This window comes from Penicillium hordei (assembly GCF_028827395.1).
Source record: "Penicillium hordei strain IBT 12815 chromosome Unknown utg000003l_segment0_segment0, whole genome shotgun sequence".
Taxonomy (NCBI): domain Eukaryota; kingdom Fungi; phylum Ascomycota; class Eurotiomycetes; order Eurotiales; family Aspergillaceae; genus Penicillium; species Penicillium hordei.
The window spans coordinates 775,144-799,039 of NW_026623144.1; the positions used below are offsets into that span (position 1 = coordinate 775,144).

General features: G+C 48.7%; 8 protein-coding genes across 8 annotated transcripts; 5 read left to right on the plus strand and 3 right to left on the minus strand.

The window, feature by feature from the left end:
• Positions 1-403: 403 nt before the first annotated feature.
• On the plus strand, positions 404-2,371 carry N7537_005535 (uncharacterized protein; the record flags this gene model as incomplete). The annotated part of the gene is made up of 1 exon (XM_056896592.1): positions 404-2,371. The coding sequence occupies one exon, from the start codon at positions 404-406 to the stop codon at positions 2,369-2,371; it is 1,968 nt and encodes a 655-aa protein (XP_056752377.1).
• A 1,788-nt stretch (positions 2,372-4,159) lies between these two features.
• Positions 4,160-6,049, plus strand: crmC (siderochrome-iron transporter crmC; the record flags this gene model as incomplete). Its single annotated transcript, XM_056896593.1, has 2 exons — positions 4,160-4,386; positions 4,501-6,049. 2 exons carry the CDS (start codon positions 4,160-4,162, stop codon positions 6,047-6,049), a joined length of 1,776 nt encoding a protein of 591 aa, XP_056752378.1.
• Positions 6,050-6,898: 849 nt separating this feature from the next.
• Positions 6,899-8,669, minus strand: N7537_005537 (MDR family MFS transporter; the record flags this gene model as incomplete). The annotated part of the gene is made up of 2 exons (XM_056896594.1): positions 6,899-8,278; positions 8,343-8,669. The coding sequence occupies 2 exons, from the start codon at positions 8,667-8,669 to the stop codon at positions 6,899-6,901; spliced, it is 1,707 nt and encodes a 568-aa protein (XP_056752379.1).
• A 1,298-nt stretch (positions 8,670-9,967) lies between these two features.
• Positions 9,968-15,167, plus strand: N7537_005538 (transferase family protein; the record flags this gene model as incomplete). The annotated part of the gene is made up of 6 exons (XM_056896595.1): positions 9,968-10,403; positions 10,478-10,863; positions 10,923-11,694; positions 11,756-11,808; positions 11,878-12,300; positions 12,384-15,167. 6 exons carry the CDS (start codon positions 9,968-9,970, stop codon positions 15,165-15,167), a joined length of 4,854 nt encoding a protein of 1,617 aa, XP_056752380.1.
• A 229-nt stretch (positions 15,168-15,396) lies between these two features.
• Positions 15,397-15,840, minus strand: N7537_005539 (uncharacterized protein; the record flags this gene model as incomplete). Its single annotated transcript, XM_056896596.1, has 1 exon — positions 15,397-15,840. One exon carries the CDS (start codon positions 15,838-15,840, stop codon positions 15,397-15,399), a length of 444 nt encoding a protein of 147 aa, XP_056752381.1.
• Positions 15,841-16,362: 522 nt separating this feature from the next.
• On the minus strand, positions 16,363-17,139 carry N7537_005540 (alpha/beta hydrolase; the record flags this gene model as incomplete). Its single annotated transcript, XM_056896597.1, has 1 exon — positions 16,363-17,139. The coding sequence occupies one exon, from the start codon at positions 17,137-17,139 to the stop codon at positions 16,363-16,365; it is 777 nt and encodes a 258-aa protein (XP_056752382.1).
• A 1,796-nt stretch (positions 17,140-18,935) lies between these two features.
• Positions 18,936-19,482, plus strand: N7537_005541 (DUF3759 domain-containing protein; the record flags this gene model as incomplete). Its single annotated transcript, XM_056896598.1, has 3 exons — positions 18,936-18,951; positions 19,094-19,228; positions 19,304-19,482. 3 exons carry the CDS (start codon positions 18,936-18,938, stop codon positions 19,480-19,482), a joined length of 330 nt encoding a protein of 109 aa, XP_056752383.1.
• A 918-nt stretch (positions 19,483-20,400) lies between these two features.
• Positions 20,401-23,744, plus strand: N7537_005542 (SPX and EXS domain-containing protein; the record flags this gene model as incomplete). Its single annotated transcript, XM_056896599.1, has 6 exons — positions 20,401-20,438; positions 20,537-20,591; positions 20,653-22,188; positions 22,242-22,385; positions 22,435-22,608; positions 22,662-23,744. 6 exons carry the CDS (start codon positions 20,401-20,403, stop codon positions 23,742-23,744), a joined length of 3,030 nt encoding a protein of 1,009 aa, XP_056752384.1.
• Between the last annotated feature and the right edge of the window lie 152 nt (positions 23,745-23,896).

The window sequence follows — 23,896 nt, forward strand, 5'->3', positions numbered from 1 at the left end:
GTGCAGTGCCAAGCTAGCGAGATAATCCACTCCGTCTTATAGAAGAACAGTTATAAGCATCATGAGACTTGTAGACTTGTTCTGACGATATCAAGGCAACCATAAATAAGTTATGCAAGATGCATCAACCCCATTTCGCGTTATTTTGTTCCATCCTTCCGCATCTGGAAGGATGATAGAATAAATCAAAGTTATACACCTGTATACTAGAGAATTGTGGACGATGTTCCTTAGGGCTCTCCTGCGTGTGGATCGACCCCAAAAGTGACTAAGCTGCCTTGGGCGCCCGGCGCGGGCGCGGGGAGATTAAAAAAAAATGCGATAACATTCCCCACAGTATCGAACGTCCCTCAATTCACGAATTGATGACTTGTTTTATCCTTTTCATGATACCTGTCCTACCATGACGATCCACAATCCTCTTCCACTCCCCGAGGAGTGGAAGGATCCCGACGAATATGTTCAAGCCCTTCTTTCCTTCGCAACCGATTCCGTGATGTTCATGAACCTTTGCGGTGGCGTGCATATCCTCGATTTCTTGACGCGCGATCCCGATCTGTACGAGTCACTACTGCCGCAAGACTGGCGATCATTCTTTGAGCATCACGATATCCACGGCATCTTGCAACTGCTACTAAGAGAGGACATTGGCCCGCTGTGCGAACCCGCCGAAACAAACGCAGGCCCCGAGAATGGCAGGACCTGGAATGGAGGCGCATTCCCGCCAGCAAGCCTCCTCGAGTACATTCGTGACATTCGACGATTTAGCTTCCGCCGCGAGTTCACCACACCTGAGAACAGCCAACCTCTCCCCAGTCATATTGCTATGGGCATGAACAAGAAGAAGAAGCATGAGGTGGAGCAATTCTCTCGCTATGTCGCGTCCTTGTCGGATACCGTCAACGAGCGTCGCGGCGAGCCCTTATCTCACATTGTCGATTTTGGGTCAGGACAAAATTACCTAGGGCGCATGCTGGCAAGCTCGCCTTATCATAAACATATCATTGCCATTGAGCGAAAACACCAATACATCAGTGGTGCCAGCCGTATGGATGTTCATGCTCGACTTGCTAAGGAGGAAAAGAAAAAGACAATGCATAATGCAAAGCTAAACAAATCGAAGAGGCAATGCATCGACTGTACCGACACCCCAGAACTAGCTCCAGAGCTAGCCACTTCGGAAAAGCCCAAAGTTCCTGACTTGGGTTTGGGAGTACAACCGGAGGTGAGCGATGCAGTGCCAGAAGACTCTGCTAGGCAGGATGAAGATGTCACGACCTTTAACATGTTGGGCGACATGACCCTAGAAGCCGATGATGTGCTCGGCTCGATGTACGGAAAACCACATGTACCACACGTACCAAAGCCACGGCCTGAGGTCGATACCAGAGGCACTGTTAGCTACATCGAGCATAATATCCAAGATGGTTACCTAGAACCAATCATCGAGCACGTCGTCGACCCAAAGACATCAGTCGAGACCCGGACCAGCACAGAAGAAGTCATAATCCAACCCGAAGACAAGAAACCAAGTGACGCCCGGGTGATGGTAGTTTCTCTTCATTCATGCGGAAACCTTGTCCACCACGGACTTCGCTCACTAGTGCTCAACCCTTCTGTTGTAGCAATCGCCATGATCGGCTGCTGCTACAACATGGTGACAGAACGACTAGGACCAGCAACATACAAGATCCCCATCCTGCGATCCGCCCATCCCCGCCTCAGAAAGACTGGATCGTCATGGGATCCGCACGGATTTCCGATGTCGAAGCTCTATGAAAACTATGAAGCAAAGACCACAACAGGCTTCAAGCTGAATATCACAGCCCGCTCAATGGCCCTACAGGCACCCCACAATTGGGGCCGCGCCGACAGCGAAGATTTCTTCACGCGCCATTTCTACCGTGCGTTGCTGCAGCGTGTTCTTCTAGATCGCGACATCATCCCTAAACCCGACGTCCCTGACGATCTGTACAAAGATCACACAGACAACCCCAATGCCGGGGGCATAGCGCTGATCGTGGGATCCCTGCGCAAGTCTGCCTTCCTGTCCTTCTCCGCGTATGTGCGTGCTGCGACGGTCAAATTGAGCCAGGATCCCATCCGGGGCGAGTTGGTTAAGCAGCGCGTGTGTACCATGTCTGATGAGGAGTTGCAGGGCTATGAGGCTGAGTACTTGCATACGCGCAAGAATCTCAGTATTGTGTGGAGTCTGATGGCGTTCAGTTCTCAGGTTGTTGAAGCTGCTATTGTGGTTGATCGCTGGCAGTTCTTGCGCGAGCATGATTCCGTTAAGGAGTGCTGGGTTGAGCCGGTGTTTGAGTACGGTCAAAGTCCTCGCAATCTGGCTATTATTGGGATCAAGAAATGATTTCTGTTATAGTTCGGGTTGTCGGTCGCATTTAGAAACGGCTGGGAGTTTGTGCTTTGGAGCTTAGGGCATTATGTGGGTTCTTCGGTGTCTTAGTACATATCTGGGGGCTTACAGTTGAACAACATTGCATAGAATATATCTCTTGGGCTCTGGAGAGGCTTAGCCCAACAACGCGAATGGAAATTAGGCCGCGACATATCTTGACCAGGCTCTGGGGCCCATTTCGAGCTGCACATTGCGATCCAAACCCGCATCAGGCACACACAACTGCTTTATCACTCGCCCTCTCACAGCTTCAATTATGCCTATACGTACTTGTCATCAGATGGGGCGGTAGCTGTTAGGCCTGACACAGTCCACCAAGAAATTCCTTGTAGAATACCGGCAGTGGTTTGCCCTTGGGGAATTCGGGGAACAATTCCCCGAATTTCAGATACCCAAGGTGGTTTGCGTATTCCGGAGTCATCGTCAAAGCGAATCTCACATTGCCATCTCCGACAATACCATGGTCTGGCTGGATTCATGCCCCGAGTTAATCTGACGTTATCTGATCCATGTCTGTTGAGCTTCTTTGGCCCTAAGACCACAACGACCAAAACTTGCGCAATTTGCCGCACAAGGATCTGTCTAGGTGCACAGACATGCCGTAGTTATTTTCATCGGTAAAATTCAGATTCTTTGGCCTCCCTACTGTATCGAGGTATACAGGGCTCGGTGATCCCCGGTTTATGTGGGTACTTGGGCGCAAATGTGCTCACTTTGTCTTTAGCTCTGGAGGTGCTTTCAATAATCATATCATCGGGATCTAGGTGCTATTTAAATAAAACAAGTATTAATCCTCCAGTCGGAACTATTATTGAGAGCTCTCACCAGTGACATGGTGACATGACTTCTCCATAGTAGGACACCGTACAGCCCCCAATAATTCTACACTTTGAATACATTCATAATGCGTCACATTTCATAATCCATTCTACTAGCTTGTAGGTTCAAACAACCCGAAGACCGCAAATTACCAGCTAGTACCACAATATGATACAACCCGGATGTTGACATGTGGGAGCTCTCTCACATTAGTCCTTTGACCTAAGGAAACCCCATCCCTTACAATACCAACCTAGATCTCACTGTGGAGCAAAATTCAGCCCCAGTGTGAGAAGCTGAGTACTCCGTTACCCGACATTGGTCTCGGTTGCATGTGGAGGCTGTGTTGAGAAGAAATGAGCACATATTTTGAAGACAGCGGTTAAGGCGCGATCGAACTAATCTCGAATTACAGCATAACCAACGTGCACTAGAATAGCATATGATCACTGCTCGGTGGTTCGGTGCCATATCCTTATTCACTTTGCTATACGCAAAATTGGAACCAACTCCGCCACAATTAGAAGGGACTGTAGATACTTTTGCGGCAATGAAGCGTCGATATAGCTGAATAATGTTCCCTGAGATTATTTTATAGTTTCTTTCGATTGTATTGAGGTAACATTTGCCCGAGCCTTTAGCGCCTTGCTTTCTCGAACAGAAAGACCTGTGATAGTGGGATCGTGGCTGCAATATCCCTCACATAGCGCTGGGCGTACAATATATGTATGACCCCTGAAGTTAATACTAAGCCTTGAAAAGAGCTCTGTATTAGCCCCTGCACTTCTCCAATTTATCAACACGGAGTGGTTGTTTGACTCTTGTCTTCTTTCCCGCACCTTCCAAAGGGATCACCTTTCCCTCACTCATCGTATATTGAAAAAGAATATCATCCAACTTGTGGCTGTCACCTTCGTGACCATGACAATACTCAATTTTGGCTGTGGTCCTAAGGGGCCAGCCAACATCAGGACAACAACCAGGGAAACCCCGGCGAATGGGGATGCCCGGAGCCTAGAAGAAAGGAATGAGAGGGAATTGTTTGAGCACCCCGATGAGGTTACCCAGGAAGCACAAGTCGGAGTCCAAAAAGCTGAAGCTACGGCTTTGGTGTGGTCCAAAACCGCCTTGTATGCCACATATGCCTGGTAAGTCTATTCAAAGGCTTGAGCGCTCCCAACAAATAGACCAATACAATCTCCCCACCCGTATTGTTTGTCAAAGCTAGATGAGACAATGACTGATCTGAGACTCATTGCTAGGATCTGGTTTTGCTTCTTCACTCTGTCTATGCAATCGTCTATTAGCAGCAACGTGGTCTACTACGCATACGCAAACTTCGCTTCAGCTCCTCAAATATCCCAGGCATTCATTGTCTCGACAATCGTTGGTGGAGTTCTTCAACTTCCCATCGCAAAGACTCTGAATATCTGGGGCCGCGCTGAAGGCTTCCTGGCTTTATTGCTAGTATTCATCCTAGGACTCATCGTGATAGCCTCATGCAATGGTCCCAATGGGTTTGCAGCTGGTTACACTCTGTACTGGATCGGTTATACTGCCCTGAATTTCATCCTGACAGTCTTCGTTGCCGACGCGTCCGGACTGCGAAACCGAGCTTTCGTCTACGCATTTATCGGTACGCCAACGATCTGTACGGCTTTTGTGGGGCCTCTTGTTGCTCAGGCATTCCTGGTCCATTCTACTTGGCGTTGGGCTTACGGCTGCTTCGCTATAATCACCTTTCTCCTCTTTGTGCCGCTTGCTCTCGTGTTCAAGTTCTACCAGCGCAAAGCCGAGAAGTTGAATCTTTTTATTCGGGTCCCGAGTGGCCGAACTACAGCGCAGTCATTTGTTTATTACTTCCACGAGTTTGATGTTGTTGGCGCTTTCATCCTTATGGCGGCCTTCATCCTATTCCTTCTACCGTTCAGCCTTGAGACTTATGGCCTTAGCGGATACTCCTCGGCGACTTTTATCGCCATGGTTGTCATTGGAATCTTGCTATTCCCAGTCTTTGCTATTTGGGAGCGGTTCTTTGCTAGAACTCCTTTCATCAAATGGGAGTTATTCAAAAAGCGCACAGTTCTCGGAGCGTGCATCTTGTCAGCTGTGATTTTCTTCAACTACAACACGTGGGACCAGTATTTTTACTATTATGTGCAAGTCGTCTACAACCTTGACACCTCGAAGACGGGATACATGACACAGATATACGGCGTTGGATCGACCATCTGGGCAGTTCTGTTCGGTATCTGGATCCGCAAGACTAAGTATTTCAAGAATGTCTGTCTTTGCTTCGGTGCACCACTCATGCTACTTGGCGCGGGTCTCATGATTCACTTCCGAGGCTCCCAAAGTAACATCGGATACCTGGTTATGTGTCAAATTTTCATCGCATTTGGCGGTGGTACTCTTGTCATCGGCGATGAGATGGCTGTCATGGCTGCCGCTGATCGTGATGGCGTCCCATTGATGATTGCTATGATAAGTCTATCCTCTAGTTTCGGAGGAGCTATTGGCTACGCTGTTGCAGTCGCCATTTATTCCAATACATTCCCCCAGGCCCTACTCAGTGCGCTTCCCGATTCAGCCAAGGCTGACTATGCAACTATTTACGCCGGTGGCTCGGCAGCTCAGCTCGTCTATCCCCCTGGTAGTGAGACAAGGAATGCGATCAACCACGCGTGGGCATACAGTCAGAAGTACGAGTGTATCACGGCAGCTGTTCTTCTCGTTCTTGCTTTCCCAGCAATTGCCATGTGGAACAATTACAATGTCGACAAAAAGCAAGTGAAAGGCACTGTTATTTAATTCTTAAAGTGTGTTTCGACAATGTGACGAGTACGGATCTGAGATGGAGAGGCTACATAGTAGTGTGTATGTATTTTATGACAACATGACCACTGAACACAATACAGATATATTTTCCATATTAATTCAAGATATATTACCTGTTGCTCACCTTGATTCCCCGAAATTTCCCCGCTTATATATACGAATGTGCTCAATTCCACTCACATTGTCTCAATCCCAGTATAGTACTTCGTCGCTCTTATTATTATTGGATTAAACGTGCGTTTTGCACCAGTGGCGCCGAAGGGCACATGCAATAGGCTGAGGAATTTGTCGAGAAAAAGGAAACTCAGGAAATCTTCCAAGGTCCTCATTGCCAGTGATAGACACTGTGGAATAGCGAGAAAAGCAATAACGACGATCAATGATTTGAATAAATTGATTTAGCATTGACGGAATACCCCATTTGTATTATATGTCTTAAGACAAGGACGAGTTGGTGAACAGGCACAACAAAACGGCCACCTAGTCAGTTGTGGCTGCCCGAACCAAGTGAATTTCTGATTAGTTCAATTCTGATTTTAATGTCTCTAATCTTAGCTTATGTACTCTGGGCTCGCTGCCTTCACGGCCATCAACCTTTATATTCCTCTATCATGACCCGAAAAACAGATCCAGTTCTTAGCTAACATATTACGCAGAATAACATATGGGATTTGCTCCATGTTATCGGGAATATCTATCAAGACTTTTTTACAAATGCGTTTAGGAATCCACTGCTGAACTATGTTCACCCGATCACGAAAGAATGAAGCTGATCATGGCACCAACTCAAAAGTTTCGTTCGATCGACTCATGGCAACGACTTCATGAAGAATGGATTGTTGTATCATCATCCAGAACGCCTTTGCTCTTCTTTACACTCTTCCACTCGAGAAAGCAAGCTGCCACAAATGCTGCGACCATCAAGGCCAGACTGACACGATAGGTATCCCGCAATCCGTTCATATAAGCTCGAATCACATCATCAAGCCGATCAAGCTGGTCTAAGGTAATCAACACATGCCTCATCTCAGTAGCCCCTGCGCTTATGATCGCACTTGGATCAACACCAGGCGCGTATGCACGAATGCCTTCTATCAGACCATTCTGGAAAACCGACTGACCGACTGCAATGAAGATGGCTCCACCCAGTGTCTGGAAGAACGTGATGGCGGCTGTACCCACAGGAATGTCCTCTGGCTTCAATACCGTCTGCACGGCTGTCATCGGGATTTGAAGACCAGCACCGATGCCCGCACCGACAACAATCTGGTAACCGATCCATTTCCCTGTCGAAATATCAACGTCGTATAGGGTCATGAGACCTGTACCAATAGCAGCAATGGCGGTACTGGAAATCAGAAATGGCGTGTAATAGCCGACTGTAGTGACCAGAGCACCTACCAAAATAGATGAAACCACAGTGGCAAGCATGAATGGTAGAACCTGAAGTCCTGCAGTCATTGCGGAAGATCCTTTGACGCTCTGAAAGTAGATGGGAACATAGTAGACCAGGAGGAAGAAGCCACCACTGAAGAAGAATGCAAACAAGCCGGCGGACCAAATGGTGCGCTGCTTGAGGATTGAAGGTGGCAAGGTTGCCCTTCCGGCATTCTGGCCTGTCTGGTTTTCCTCGTCTTGTTTGCTCATGTAGATTTGGGATGCGACAAAAAGGATAGCCAACAGACCAAACCCCACAAACAGTCCAATAATTTGAGAGCTTCTCCAGCTATAGGTATTTCCACCCCATTGCAAGGCAAGAATCAAACATACGATAGCTGGTATGAGCAGACTTGCACCTATCAAGTCAAGCTCCTTGATAAGTTGCAAGACAGGGAGCCCCGCTACCTTGGTGTTGCTTGGTAGGCGGAGGACTAGGAGGACTACTGCGATGGAAACTCCACCAACAGGAAGATTGATGTAGAAACACCATCTCCAAGACGGACCATCAGTGAATGCTCCTCCAAGGAGTGGGCCTACAATAGAAGCGATTCCCCAGACCATGCCGTATACACCAAAAACGATTGGCCTCTTTTCCAGGGGAACTGTCATGGAGATGATTACCAGAGCGCCGGAGAAGATGCCTGCAACGCCAATTCCTGCAATTGCACGACCGACTATGAGGACTGTGCTGGAAGGTGCCACACCACAAATCAGCGATCCAACCTCAAAGATGCTAACCGCAGCCAAGAAGGACCATTTCACCTAAAGAGCGTCAGAAAGATTTGTGAATGTGAGCTTTAGGAGAATGTTGCGGCAAAAGACTTACATTGAGTATCTTATAGATCCGGCCGTATGATGGCTGTAGCGCTGTCGACGTCAAGAAGTAGGCACTTCCATACCAAGCAATATCGGGGATGCTCTTGAACTGGTCTGTAATCTTTGGAATGGCTACTCCGATGATGGTTTGATCAAGAGCTACCAAAAAGGCTGCCAGGTAGATCGCCAAAATAATTACCATCACTCGGCTTAGTGGAGGGTATTCGGGCTTTTGATTGGAGTCTGAATCTTCGACGCTGGCCTCATCGTAGCTCAACTGCTGAGCTGTCTTCTCGCGACCAGACTCGAGGTCTTGGGCAGTGAGAGCTTCACTCATAACGATATGAGGGTAGCAATCGTAAGAGGTCTATGTACATATGTAGTCAACACACAGGTTATATTGTCGATTTTGCCTTGGGGAGTAGGACAGCGAGCTGGAAGGAGCGGACGAAGAGACGGAGCCTGTCTTCGATTGCATTTACTTGACACCTAAGGGTTTCCTCAAAAAATCGCTCAAAGGTCGATCGGGCTTAAACTCCGATATGTCCTATGACTGATGTGCCCCTTTCACATGAAAAGGTCCAAGAGAAGAATAAAATATTATAATTACCTCAAATTTGCGCTCGTGGGTGGGAGGCTAGAGCTTTGTCACTTCTAGACCACTCATCACTCATTTCAGTCTCAGCTCGATCCAAAGGATTGTTCACGGGCCTTTTTTTTTTACAAGGAACTGATCATGCCAAGGTGGTGATCTTCTAGGATTTGCTCGTAACCAACTCACTCATCTTAGTCTCAGCTCGATCCAAAGGATTGCGTACGGGCTTTTTGCTTTTTTTTTACAAGGAACTACTCGTACCAAGGTGGTGATCTTCTAGGATTTGCTCGTAACCAACTCACTCACCTTAAGTCTCAGCTCGATCCAAAGGATTGCTGACGGGCTTTTTTTTTACAAGGAACTGCACATGCCAAGGTGGGTATCTTCTGGAATTTGCTCGTAATCAACTCACTCAACTTATACTTCGTATATTGAGCGCGGAAAACACGGTCCACATGTGGGGTAGGTACCCGCAATAATCATTTATATATCTGTCTGTATCCACCTAACTAACTTCACCTTTAATATGACTAATTCAACTCCACACACCCACACTAGATACGAGCTAGGTCGATGTAACTTCTTAATTTTTCCCACCCAGTTGAAGTGATGAGTCTCAAGTTAGTTTACTATTTCAGCGCTAAGTGGATGTTCCCGGTGAAACTAGATCGCATTCGATTTAGCCTCGCCAGAGATCGACACTATCAACCACTCACAGACTCAGAAGCTCATTAACAAATCTTAACACGTCATATCGAACACTTGAAAATGTGATTTTCGGATGGAATACAACTATTCCTCGGTGAGGTTCCTGTTGGCCGAACCGAGTCCTAGCTGTAGATGTGGAGTCCGAACTATGTCGCACTCGGATCACAATAAATGATATTGCCTTCCACCTACCAAGGAAATGATTGTTGCTGTCGTTTATCGTCACTTGAGTTCACTCGTACGTCTCTGGTGCATTTCCCCATATTTCGTGCCTTTTTCGGTAATCTAGCGGAGATATAGTCCCGAAGTGACCTTGCTATATTGAAATCAATATGCCGTCGCTGGACACTCGCCCTCCTGAATCCAACATGATGCCAATCTCTTCAACTGTTAAATCAGATAACAGTCCTTTTGCCAGCTCCCTGCAGTCTACTAGTCACGTCAAAGAGATCTCGCGGCTCATCTTGGATATCTTTCTGGAGTATGCTCTCAACAAGTTCAATTATTCAGAAGATCGCCTTGAGGGCTATGGAGATGGCTTTCTTTCTGTCATTGGCCGATTTGTCTCTGAAGGTGCGCGTGTGCAAGCTTGTCTACCTGCTTTCCCTTTCAAGTCCGCGAACAAAGTGTACAAGGTGCTCGGCAGCTTGCCAGACAAAGCAGAGGAGCTCGCTCTAGAGCGATTAAATACCCTGTGCAAGCGTGTTCAGGATATCTACCCTCCGGGTGCTGATATTGTCATTATCTCGGATGGCATTACCTATAATGGTACGTGGGCGAATTCACCAATAGTGCGACCCGATTTGAATGGTCACTAACGTGTTTGTGGTCCGTGATTCCAGACTTGTTGTGTATCCCCGACCAAGAAACCTGGAAGTATGGCGAAGCCTTACGCGAGATGGCTGTCAAGAACGGTTTCGACAATATTTCGTTCTCAAGGATTCGAGACCTTCTTGAGTTTCCTCTGCCGGAGAAAATGAGTGAGATTATCTATGTGGCCAACTGTACCACCTTCCGTCGCTTGCTTTTGAATAAATATGGCAATCCTAACCTCAACATTGACCATGAAATTGCCACCAATCCAGATATCAAGTTGACATATCTGGGATATAAGCGATTTTTGGAGTCTGATCTTCAGTACATTTTTCCTCGGGGGAAGAATCGCTCAGCCCACAGTTACAAACGAGATTGCAAGTATGTGGCCAAGCAGATGCTGACAAGAGGATATGTAAGAAGAGAATATTCCCCATAGACACACTAGTTTGTTATACTGATCTCGGGTGATAGGCGTTTACAGGAGCGATCAAGGACGCCTTCCCCAACCATCTGCGACTTTCAATCCACGAATCAATTTGCGGTACCAAGCTACCCATCAGCTTGTTAAACACCAAGACAGGCTTTACTACTCCATGGCACTGCTGTGTTGCTGAATTAGCAGATGGAGTGTGGGTTAGTGCGCCTATGGGCGAGTTCAGCAAAGATACCCGCTTGGAACTTGTCCATGTCAAAGGAAAACCCAGTCACTATCAAGAAAAGCTGCACCATGGCGACCATATCGCTATCAACGAGGCGACAGCGAGCTACCTTCAGTCGGCCAAGTCCATCGATGTCAATGCGTATGTCAACGGTACATTGAATAATGGATCGCCATCTTCATCATCCTCTAGCCAGGTTTCCGTCTCTTCGTCTGAGGGAAAATCACCAGGAAGCAGGTCCACCACACCGGATATGCAATCAGTGCAAAAGATCTCGCCTGCGCAATCTGGTCTACGTATCACGTTCAATGAGGCGTCTGACCTTGCACCACTACAGCCAGAGACAAAGCCCACAGTATCAACGCCATACGGTAGGAGGCTGATCCCTCAGATAATGGATAGTCTTGCTTCTGTCGACTCTGAGCGGACCATCTTCTCTCTTGCATCACTATCGGACGGGCTACTCAAACTCAACCCTGTCTCCGCTCGACAGTTTACTAGAGCAGTTGACAAGACTGCTTGGTGGCTTCGTGATCAAGTTGGCATCCCCGACTCAATTCAACCTGTGGCTTATATTGGACCGCGTACGTTTAGCCGATATGTAAAGTCTCGAATTCGGTTCACTAACTCGACCGGTTGATTTAGACGATCTCCGACATATTCTGCTGACATATGCATGCGTCAAGGCAGGCTACGCGGTATGTTCCATAACGACTACGATGTATTATCTAAAATCGCCACCTCTAACTTCTTACTCTTCCTGGTAGGCTTTGTTCTTGTCGCCCAAAAACAACACGGACGGAGTTCTCGCAGTTCTCACGGCAACAAACTGCAATATCTGGGTCAACGCGGTCGACGCTTCTCCGATCCCTTTAGTCAAAGACGTTCTTCAGAACCGACCTATGACGTCTTTGCAACTTCCTCTGCTCCACGAGCTACTTGATAACGAGTCTACCGAAGCCTTCCCGTATACCAAAACTTTTGAAGAGGCCAAAAATGATCCATTCTGCTTCTTGCATACATCTGGAAGCACTGGACTACCTAAGCCCATTCCCTGGTCCCACGGGCTGATTGGCACCATGGATGCAGTAAGACTGCTCCCACCCGTGGGTGAAAATGCCGATTTGGTTCCTTGGACTTCAGGCTGGGATGAGGGGGACAAGATATACTCATCATTTCCAATGAGCCACGTGAGTAATCTCATCCTTTCGCTCTATCTTTCGGGGTTCGATATGGCGTGGAAGATTCCTTCGCTGACTTGAAATACCAAAAGGGTGCTGGAATTATCATGGATATTTTGATGCCTGCACTGTTCAATCTCCATTGTGTCCTGGGGCCAGTTGGTGTTTTGCCAAACCTTAATCTTGTGGAAATATTAGCCGTGAAAGCTAAGATTGCCATATGGAGTATGGTCCCATCCCTTGTTGATGAACTGGGTGAAACCCCCGAAGTTTTAGCAAAACTTCAGTCGAGCAAATTCATCTGTGCATCTGGAGGTCCCGTTAGTCCTGTCAGTGCTGGCAAGGTGAATGAGGTTGTCAGGGTGCTCAACTTGACTGGTACGACAGAAGGTCTCTTTATTGGGAATCTGAAGACAGAGCGAGAAGACTGGTTCTGGTTCTGCTTCCATCCATACTCTGGCTTCCAGTTCAAAGAGCTCGAAGCGGATACCTATGAGCACTGGGTGCATCGCAATCAACATTGGCCTCTCTTCCAGGGTATCTTCCACACGTTTCCAGATAAAGATTCCATCAACTTCAAGGACCTATACATGAAGCACCCTACCAAGCCCAACCTGTGGGCCTTCAAGGGAAGAAGTGATGATCTTGTGGTTTTGTCGAATGGGTACAAGATATCGCCGCTTGAGACGGAGGCATTTATCACCACACACCCTGCCATTACTGGATGCCTTATTTTTGGAACTGGAAAGCCTCAAGCGGCCCTACTCATCGAACTGAAGGACCCGTCGAATAAAACGGCTGATCTCATTGACAGTATTTGGCAAACGATCCAGACGGCCAATGCCATGTCGAGACACAAGAACCAGTTACTGAGAGATTTCGTCACTTTCGCACAACCCGACATGCCCTTCCTACGGACAGACAAGGGAACAGTCAAACGATCAGCCACATTGGCGTTGTATTCCGACTACATCGAGCGTTTCTACAGTTCACGCAGTGATGAAATCGATAGCGCTATTAGTCTGGATCTGAGCTCTATCAGTTCGATCGAGGACTCCATCCGCACGATCGTCGGCCCTTTACTTTCCGAACCCCAGGACACCCCGCCTAATGCGGATTTGTTTGTATTTGGGCTTGACTCTCTAGGCGTCTTTGCAGCTGTCAAAGCACTTCGAGTAGCTTCGGGTTTGGGTGATAAAATCGCTCCTCGACACGTTTACGCTAATCCAACTATTGCGAGCCTTGCCACCACGGTCTCCAACCTGATGGATGAAGCACAGAGTGTTAAAGATGATATTCCTCTGGATCAAATCCGGGATGATACCTCTGAGTTAAATGATATGATCGCCCAGCACAGGGCGCGGCAATCATTCCGCTTGAACGCCTTCGACTATGTCAACCCTAACCACGGGATGGGAATTGTACTTTACTTCTCTATCCATGAGGAAACATCATTTGAGCAAGTCTTTGCCAATCTTCAGGAAGGACTCAATCGCACATTCGATATGATACCAGCTCTCAGTGGCAAGATGATGCACTGCTCCGAGCAAGAAATTGGCTACAGCAAAGGAGACCTCTGCGTGACAATTCCGCCACTGTCCATGGCGGCTTCTGCACGAGACCGCCTCCTGTACAAGGATCTCTCAGAAGTTCTTCCATCCTTTGAGAAGTTACGGGAAGCGGGGTTCCCACCGTCTGCGTTCAAGGACGGCCTCGTCCTGCGAGACGATCCCTTCCCCAAATTCCCAGCAGACATTTTCTCAGGTCAAGTAAACTTCGTTTCTGGTGGCTGCGTAGTTGCAGTTGATCTGAACCACTGCTGCCTCGACGGTGTCGGAGCCATGGTCATCCTCAAGGCCTGGGCGGAAAACTGCAGATATTTACAAGGTGATCACACGGCAACTTGCAACTGGTATAACCCTGAGAGCTTCAATCACGCCTTGCCAGAGATTATTCACGAGCAAGAAGGATGGGCTCGACCAGTCGAAGAGATTGATCCTGGCACATGGGGTTTCTTGCCCTTCTTCCCACCTGACAACAACAAAAGCAAAGAAACCCTCGTTGATCTCAAGGACCATGCATTACCTCCTGCGCCTGATTTCAAGTTGCATGATGTTTGGCCACTTCCCCGGGCTGAGCGGTGTCTTAAAACGACCCTCTTCCTGATTAAGCCGGACAAGCTTGAGAAGATGAGGCAACATGTCATTTCTGACCCCGAAGCGAAGGGGGTAATCAAATCGATCAGTGACATTGTGCAAGCCTTCCTGTGGCGAGCTGCTATTAGAGTACGATACAGGGTAGCCAAGGAGATCCGTAAGCAGACGTTCAGGCCAGACGAGGTGTCTATTCTTGAGCTACCCACGGATGGCCGTCCATACTTCTCTTCACTATTGCCCTCGACATATATGGGCAGTTTACTTATTCTCAATCGATCAACTATGCCGATCGAGACACTGTGCTCCAATGAGACGAGCATTGGCCGTGTCGCTTATCTCCTCCGCCAATCAGCCGCGCGCATCACCCCTTCAGTCGTCCACGACGCGTTTTCAATTCTGCAGTCACTGCCCGACCATGGTCGATTTTCGACGGCGAATATGGGTCTTGAACATATGAATGCTATGATTTCCAACATGATGCTATTCCCCGCCAATGAGGTTTGTTTTGGAAATGCCTTATTTGCTAATGGAGGGTTGCCCGAGTCTTTAAGACCACAGCTTGAGCGTGGAAATGGGCGATTCCGATTCCTCGTTATTTTCCCTATCAGGGAAGACGGGGGGATAGAGCTTGCCTTTGGTACGCATCCGGAGGAGTTGGAGATGTTCCAGGCAGATGAAGAGTTTACGAAGTATGCTGAACTTGTAGATACGTGCTGCTGAATTCATTCTGGTTTATAGTGTATAACATAATTTGGAATCAATTGATCCGATTTTCTCTCATTTGATGCACTAAAATGGCCTTGCAATCTAGATTATAAAGAGTTTATTAGATGTACGAGGCGATTTGCTACAGATACTATCATTTTCTCTTCACCGACATTCCAACTGTTCTCATGCTATACCCTCATCTAAGTCATCAAAACATAACACATAACACATAATGTATGTATCAAGCAAAAGCAGTCCACTGCGTCCCACAAGCTGCCGCAACTTCTCGCGCCGGTCTACCAATCATCCCCTTCCAGAACGCAGACGTACCAGAAGGAACGAGTTCATCAATCTCCAAAGCCAGCAAAGCTTCAAAAGTCCAATCCTGGCACCGTCCAATTGAATTTTTAGGAGCAGGCTCCTTTTCAATAACCTTGATCGCGTCGTGTCGTTGTTGAGAAGTCAGATCGGCAATCTTGCACATGCCCACAGCCGCCTTGTCGACGATCTTTGTGGCGTACCGAGGCGCGAATCCGTACCATAACCTGTCTGAATCGATGATCTCGACTTGGAGGAGATCGCCGAATTCCAGATTCCCGGGTTTGTTGATCATGAACCCCCAGTGGGATCGATGTGTGGGGCTATCGCCAGGTCCGAAGACTTCTATTGAGAGGTTGTAGGCCATTTTATACTATGCGGTCAGTCTGAATTTCATACATTATGCAGTCTTGGAGGAATGTGATGGTTATGTACCTTCTTGTGGGTAGTTTTCTGTATCAAAAGTTCCCCTGGGAATAATTTCTTGTGAGATGTGGTATCATAGTTTGGGCAATGAACCTATACTAAAGCGTATTGAGATCAGATGACTTGGACGCGATCGAAATTGACGAATGTGTGAATCCGACCAATTGTGCGTTGTCGATTGGCGCGATAACCCCTCTTTGACAGGTCGAATATGCCACTAGTTTGGACTACACATATACTGAAAATGTCGACAGATCTCACTCAAAGTTGATATGTCTAATTCACTACCATAATTGAGGTTATCGGATATTCATTTTCTTTTCCAAGGTCCCAGGACACGCCAATTACGTGCTCTAGCTCTCCTACGCCCCATGTCTCACCCCATGTCTCACCCCCAGATATCCAACACAGCAAATCCAAATCGTGAACTAATCTTCAATTTTATACATGCAATTCTGTATGTTCAACTAATCTCCACACTCCCCTCAGGAACACCTTGCCTACTCCTTAGCCTGCGCGCAAAGAACTGCATAACAGGCAACATCTCTTCACGATTCGACGGCATCCCATCCCCCTTCCTAGCATACCGGCTCACCTCAACAAACTCAAAAACCTGCTTCGTCCTACGCACCGCCTCATCTGAAACAGCCACCGAATCTCTCCCGGCAACCAGCAGCACCGGCGACCGATTCTTATCCCCAACCCTAGATCCAGACAAAGGATACGGCGCCCCGATAGAGATAACCCCAGAAAGAGCACCGACCTCACCACTATCGGCATTACCATTTCCCTTCAGCCCGATTTCCCGCGCAATAGCCAGCGCAGCCATCCCGCCCTGCCCGAAGCCCAGCACCATAATCTCGCGCAGCGCGTACCCGCATTTCTGCACGAGCGCGCCACGCACGACATCTGACACGAGGATTTTTGTGCTACGCGTCAGGCCGGCGTCCATGTCTAATGCGCCGGTCGCGGAGTCGAAGGAGACATCGTCGCCCCAGTGGAAGCCGCCCAGGTCGAAGGGGAGTGGGGCTGTGCCTTGGACTGTGACGACGGTTGTTTCGGGGAGACGGATGGCTTCAGCGAATTTTGTGAATGAGGCAGCTGTGTCGCCGAGACCGTGGAGTAGGAGGAGGATGTTTGGGGCTGGGGGTGCGGACTGGGAGGGGGAGGGGGGTGCGGGTGTGACGGTGACGGTGAGTTCAGCCGGGAAGTCGGATGGGGTGGGGGTTTTGGTGGGCATTCTGAATTGAGTAGGGTAGTGTCCAGTTGAGCTGAGCTGAGTTCAGCTGCAGCTTGCGGGGCTTGGAGCTTGGAGCTCGGAGAATAGCGCAAAGTGTGGCTGTGTCAGTAGATGTGGCGTAGAGCTCAGCCCCAAGGGGTTGTTACTACAAAGTACGTAGTCATAGGGACACACGGTACGGAGTACTCCGGACAATGTATAATGCCAAGTCTTCTATAATGCTCAACGATGTATTTACGGAGCTAGGGTCTCACGTTAATTGGGAGACGAGCTCAGGTTCGGAGTAGGTGATTATTGCAGTTGCCTAGCGCTGATCAATATCAACATTCGCATCATGGAGATGTTCAAATTTTTTGATGACCTCGGCTATTGCCTTCACCTTATGTACCATGTTCTACTTATGTAGTGTAATTGCCCCGACACTTTGCATTGCATCTGAGGAACTCGGCTAATACCCACTCGTAGCAATTGTATATCTCTATACATATCCCAGGATTGATCTAAGCAATCCTATGCCGACTGACATCATGACAATTATGCATCTAAGCTGATCTTCAATGGATTAAAAGAGTTGTGCTATTTTAGTCAAAGTGTGGCTTGAGGTCCGATTGTCTAGTACGTAATTGGTTTAGGGTGAGCCCATCGGTATTTTATTAAAAGAAACATTGAACTCGAAGTTTATCAATACAACACACTTCTTAATAGAACCTCTATCAAGTTGCCGCTTATTAGGCAGTAGTAATTGCAATCTTGGAAGTTATACCCGACATTCTATGTTCACCGCCACTCTTCTCGTGGCTAGTGTTGCCGAGACTTATAAGGCGACGACAAGCCTTAGAGACAGGCTTGGCTCGGCTAAACCAGGGTGATCAGTTTCTACCTGCGTAATGAGTACCGTGTAATTGACCTGCAATAGAGCTAATATCGTCTGTGTCATCTTCTAATTTGTCCATTCATAGCGGAGTAGGGCTGAAATGACCCGCTTTGGGTCCATCAGATCGGCGCGCTATTGGACATCGGCGGGACACGTACTCGTAACACCGAGCGCAAGGGTAGAAAATTGTACTGTATGTTTAAGGTGTTGGCAAGTACCCCGCGGACAGCATGGTTAGTACAGCATACACAGTGTAGTACGGTGCTACTTAGTATGTTGTCGAGTTGGATAGTTGGACATGCACGTAAAATGTTCCTTAGGGCAACCCCTGGACCAAACATCGGTACTGGGACCCCAAAGGTGGTTCAACTAGAATTTGGTAAACGCTAAAACAACTCCTGGCGGGGGTTGTGATACAAAGTCCTCTGTACCCGTCACTACCGGTGGTCCTCCAATGAAGTTGTAGACTAGCGATGCGGTGATGCCGTTGATTCCACCGGAGCTAGCAATGAAGTCGCCTCCTTGTCGCCCGAGATACCCGACAATAACAACAACAATGCGAGAATCTGCTCTCTTTACCAGCCACAGGCTAATACTCTGGTGGTTGTGTTTGATTCGTATGCTGGAGAGGCGTTTTGGCTCCCATCCTCTGACATATCAGCATCGTACAACGTACATATGTTGTCGGAACCAACTCAGCCACTATTATCGCAGATCGGATGGTGGGGCAACTCGAGCTGAAACAGAGGGAAAGCTACTCCCGAATATTAATACAACGTAGACTACGTAGCCCTTCTAGAGTATTCCTCCTCTTCCCTGGGTATAAGATCCCCTCATCCCCCACTACGTTGTACTCTTCTTTTCTTCCATCACTCTACAACCCATCTCTCACTTCCCTCCTTTTTATCTATACATATTCACAATGGCTTGGGGCTGGAGTAAGTCCAACTTTCCCTCATAAGACATCTAGACCTTAGTTGCTTGCATGCACTAGGGCCCGACCCGACCTGCATAGCCGGCGATATCCCAGCACGCCTCCATTGGTCACCAAAGCGAAAAGCCATGCTAACGCCAAGCTAGACGAATCCGAGAAGGCACACCAGGAGGTGTACAACGGTGAGCAGCACCACGAGGGCAAGTTCTCTCACGAGTTCGCTGCCGGTGCCGCTTCCTTTGCCGGCATGAAGGCCTATGAGGACCACCAGCGCAAGGAGGGTACGTGAAACACCGCATTTCATTCTCAATCTACTCTATCTTGGACTGTATTCTGACTTGAATTTGAACACATAGGCAAGCCCGTCAGCCACGCCTTCGCCAAGGAGCTCCTCGCCGGTATCGTCGGCGGCGAGGTCGACAAGCTCGCCGAGAGCAAGGGTATGGACTGGTTTGACCGCGAGAAGGCCCAGCACCACGCCAAGAAGAACGCCGAGCACATGTACGAGGAGCGTTACGAGCGTGGCAACTACTAAGCCACTCGTTTCCACGATAGCAATGGATGAATGATGATACTTGTTTTATGAAGACCCTGTGATCGTATGTAGTAAGAGAGTAAGATATGATGTATCAAACAATTTGAACATCTCAACCTCGTACCTAGAAAGAGCGGTGAAGTAAGGCGTCCAATGTAACACAAGACCGATATCGATATCCACATCCCGAGGTCGTATGTATGCTTGTATGCACGATGCATGAGCTTGCATGGCATAGTTCCGACAGACATACGTAGGGCTACGTACGTCTACCTATGTCGTGACACACTCAGTCCGACAGTAAATATGCTCCAAACTTTAACAGGGATGCCGGGGCTTTATTTGAACCAGTCATCACCATGAGAACCCGCCGATAGCATTCCGGCCACATTCCAATGCGGTCGTATCTTAGATAGGAGACTTGTCGTCGGGTGAATCGCGCGTGAATTGCGTCCGACTTGGATATTTCCTTTTTTTCGTTCTGGATAGGAATTGATTGACCGTTGCGAGATTTAATAGCGAATAAGCCCTGGAGTGTGAAAGAAAGTGAGGATATTCCCAGTTCTTGGATTCTCCAATCGTCAGGAATCTGGCCTTGTGGGTCTGAGGGTCCAATAATAACCAATCAGAGTACAAGGCTGACCAATAGTGGGCTTGCGGCCTAACAGTTCAGGCGCCAAAAGCTGATGAGCTCATACACGTGCTAAAAGTATAGGTTCAGCTACAGAGTTTGCGCTGTTGCAGATTTTCTGGGGAGATTCTCGAGTTTGGTATATCGGCTTGGAATTTCTACTTATTTTTCTCCGAGGTTTTTCTTCCGATACTATTCGTCCACCCTTATCTCTTCTCAGGAGTGGCGGCGCTAGGCTTCGGACCTTTCGCTCAAGCTTTCGATTCCTCGCACTTGTGTGAGATTTGATGATCGGATCAGAGCCGGCACTCCCAGGTCTAAAACCGTATGCAATGACGGTGGTTAGTTGGTCAGGATGAAATTTGCCAAGTTTGTATTCCCCGTGACATTGTGCGACATTCCAGTGGCTGACTCAATCCGCAGAGAGCTAGAACAGGAACTTGTTCCTGAGTGGCGGGCAAAGTATCTCGACTACAAGGTTCGTCGTTGCCAGCACATTTGATGTATCACAGCCGTACTTACCTGGAGTGATTGTTTAGACCGGCAAGAAGAAAGTCAAAGCCATCACTCGAGCCCTCCAAAAGGCAAACCGCAGTCCGCATGTCTCGTCCAATCGACATCCCACTTCCACCCCGCAAGGTCGCGGCGCAGCCCCCTTTTCTCTCACCCCCTCCAATACAGACAAAGAGCTCGGTGCAGGAGAATACAATAACCCATCGACGCCACAGCGAGGCGCAGGCAACCCGCCACCAACAGCACGCTCTACGCCGGTACCCAAAACCGAGCGACAACCGCTTCGCACGCCAGGATCACGGTTCTCTGAGAATGTTGGTAGTTATGGAAGCATACTCGCAACGCCGCCGCAACAACACCATACTGCAGGTTCGGACATAGCCTCCTTTGAACTTCCGGACCCGGCACTTGACCCAGATGAGGAATATCTGCCACACGAGGATACTGCAGACAAATCTAGAAACCTCCGGACACCTTCCCCGGTCATGGGTCGCCGTAGCATGGCGAACATTTCACCCTCTCACCCTATTTCAGAACCCCTGCCGGCCCAGAGGCCCCAATTGGACCAACGCACTAGTTATCAAAGTCAGATTGGGGACGCCTTGGCAAAGGTTCCATCGGGCCACCGGACATCACAGCTTCTGCGTCGCGTGTTCACGGCGGAGGGAGAGCCTGGCGGGAGGCGGTCACAGCTTGATTCTGGCGCTGGCGCCGAGGTTGATAAACGGCAGGACGAGTTCTTCGAGTTTTTGGACAGCGAGTTGAACAAGATCGATGCGTTTTATGTGATGAAAGAACAAGAAGCCACCGAAAAACTGCAGGTCCTTCGCCAGCAGTTACACATTATGCGAGACCAGCGCATCCAAGAGGTCCTGGCTTCTAGGAAAGCCGCCAGATCTGATGACTTGGATACACAGCAACGGCCAAATGGATTCGCAAAAATCAAGGGTGGTCGAATCAAGGATACATTAGCGGGAAAGAATCGCTTCGGCAAGAACACGGAAGCACTCGCGCAGATGGCGACTCCTGGCATGCAACCCCAAGATCGGGATTTCATCGCCAACCGGAGGGACTTTATGCGGCGGCAGGATCCGCAAAGTCAAGAAGTGCCGTATCGATCTGCTAAGCGCAAGCTCAAGCATGCGTTGCAGGAGTTTTACCGCGGAGTCGAGCTTCTCAAGGGATATGCTTATTTGAACCGAACAGCTTTCCGGAAGATCAACAAGAAATACGACAAAGCGGTCAACGCCCGCCCACCGCTCCGGTACATGTCTGAAAAGGTCAACAAAGCGTCCTTTGTACAGAGTGAAGTGATTGAGAGTTTGATGGTAGCGGTCGAAGACTTGTATTCCCGTTACTTTGAGCGCGGCAATCGCAAAATCGCCGTCTCCAAACTCCGTCACACAATCAACAAATCTGGCGATTACTCGCCGAATACTTTCCGCTCCGGTCTCTTGTTGATGGGTGGAACTCTGTTTTCCATCAAGGCCTTGGTTGATGCTAGGTCAAATCTCCGCTCGGCGGAGGACGGTGAAAAAGTTCGGACCAGTTATCTCCTCCAGGTAGGTCTTTCGCCCTTTCTTTTATTATGTGACCTTACTGACCAATCGAGCAGATATATGGGGGGTATTTCCTCATCGTGTTTCATTTTTTGCTCTTCTGTTTGGATTGTATGATCTGGACAAAGTCGAAGATCAATCATGCATTTGTTTTCGAGTATGATAGCAGACACACCTTGGAGTGGCGTCAGTTGCTGGAGGTATGTCCTATTTCGTGTTAGCTATGATGGTTCATCCTAACAAGTATAGATCCCTTCCTTCTTCCTTTTCTTGATGGGCTTATTCATGTGGCTCAATTTCTCATGGTACAACCACATGTATATCTACTGGCCTGTCGTCCTTATTGGCTTGACGATCATTATCATTTTCTTGCCGGCCCGTGTTCTTTACCACAGGAGCCGCAAATGGTTTGCTTTTTCCAACGTGAGTTCATATAACATCATATCACTGTCAATTCGCCCATCTGACCGATTTAGTGGCGCCTCTTGCTTGCTGGAATTTACCCCGTCGAGTTTCGTGATTTCTTCCTCGGCGACATGTATTGTTCTCAGACATATGCTATGGGGAACATTGAACTCTTTTTCTGTCTATATGCCTCGTACTGGGACTACCCTCCTAAGTGCAACTCCTCCCACTCTCGACTCTTGGGCTTCTTCCAGTGCCTTCCGTCTGTCTGGCGAGCTTTCCAGTGTATTCGCCGATACCTGGACACGAAGAACGCATTCCCCCATCTTCTGAACTTGGGAAAGTACATATTTGGCGTCCTCTACTATGCCACTCTCAGCATGTACCGCATCGACCTCCAAACGCGGTTCCAAGCCTCTTTCATCACCTTCGCCCTCCTGAACGCCGTCTACACCTCAGTATGGGACCTAATCATGGACTGGAGTTTGGGTAACCCATACGCAAAGAACCCAATGCTCCGTGAAGTCCTCGCCTTCCGTCGCGTATGGGTATACTACGCCGCAATGCTGCTGGACGTGGTCATCCGTTTCAACTGGATCTTCTACGCAGTATTTATCAGAAATATACAGCAGTCTGCCCTGCTCAGCTTCATGGTCGCATTTTCAGAAGTCTGCCGCCGCGGCATCTGGTCCATCTTCCGTGTCGAAAACGAGCACTGCACAAACGTCCTCCTCTTCCGAGCTTCCCGTGATGTCCCTCTCCCCTACGATGTCCCCTCACCAGCTGCACCCCCTCTCGACGGGTCAGCAGAAGACGTCCAACTGCAAGAACAGCAGCACGCCTCAACACCTTTCATGTCACCCGGCGACGTCGAGCACGGCACCCCCTCCATGTCCAGTCTCCGCGCCCGCCACCGCCGCCCCTCGGTTGGTATCAGCCGAGTCGGCACAATAGTGGCCTCAGCCCATGCGCAGGATTTCGAGCGAAGACGTCTGCCGAATTTCATGTCCAGCGCGAGTGTAGGACGGGATATGGCGCATGGTGCGGACGATAGCACGGACGAAGACGACGAGGCGGATCTGAGCACAGATGAGGATTCGGGATCGAGACCGGTTTCAGAGCGCAGGGATACCATGGGTCGGATTGTTGAGTAGGTTTCACAGTGGCAGACTGTGTCCATTTTCCTATCGGTGCCAATGACAAGGGGGGATATTGTCTATCGGCCCCCTCCAGGGGCATGGCCCCGTTTGATGTGATGTGAAATTATAGATATCTCCCATATCTTGCATATACTTCTTATTTTGCT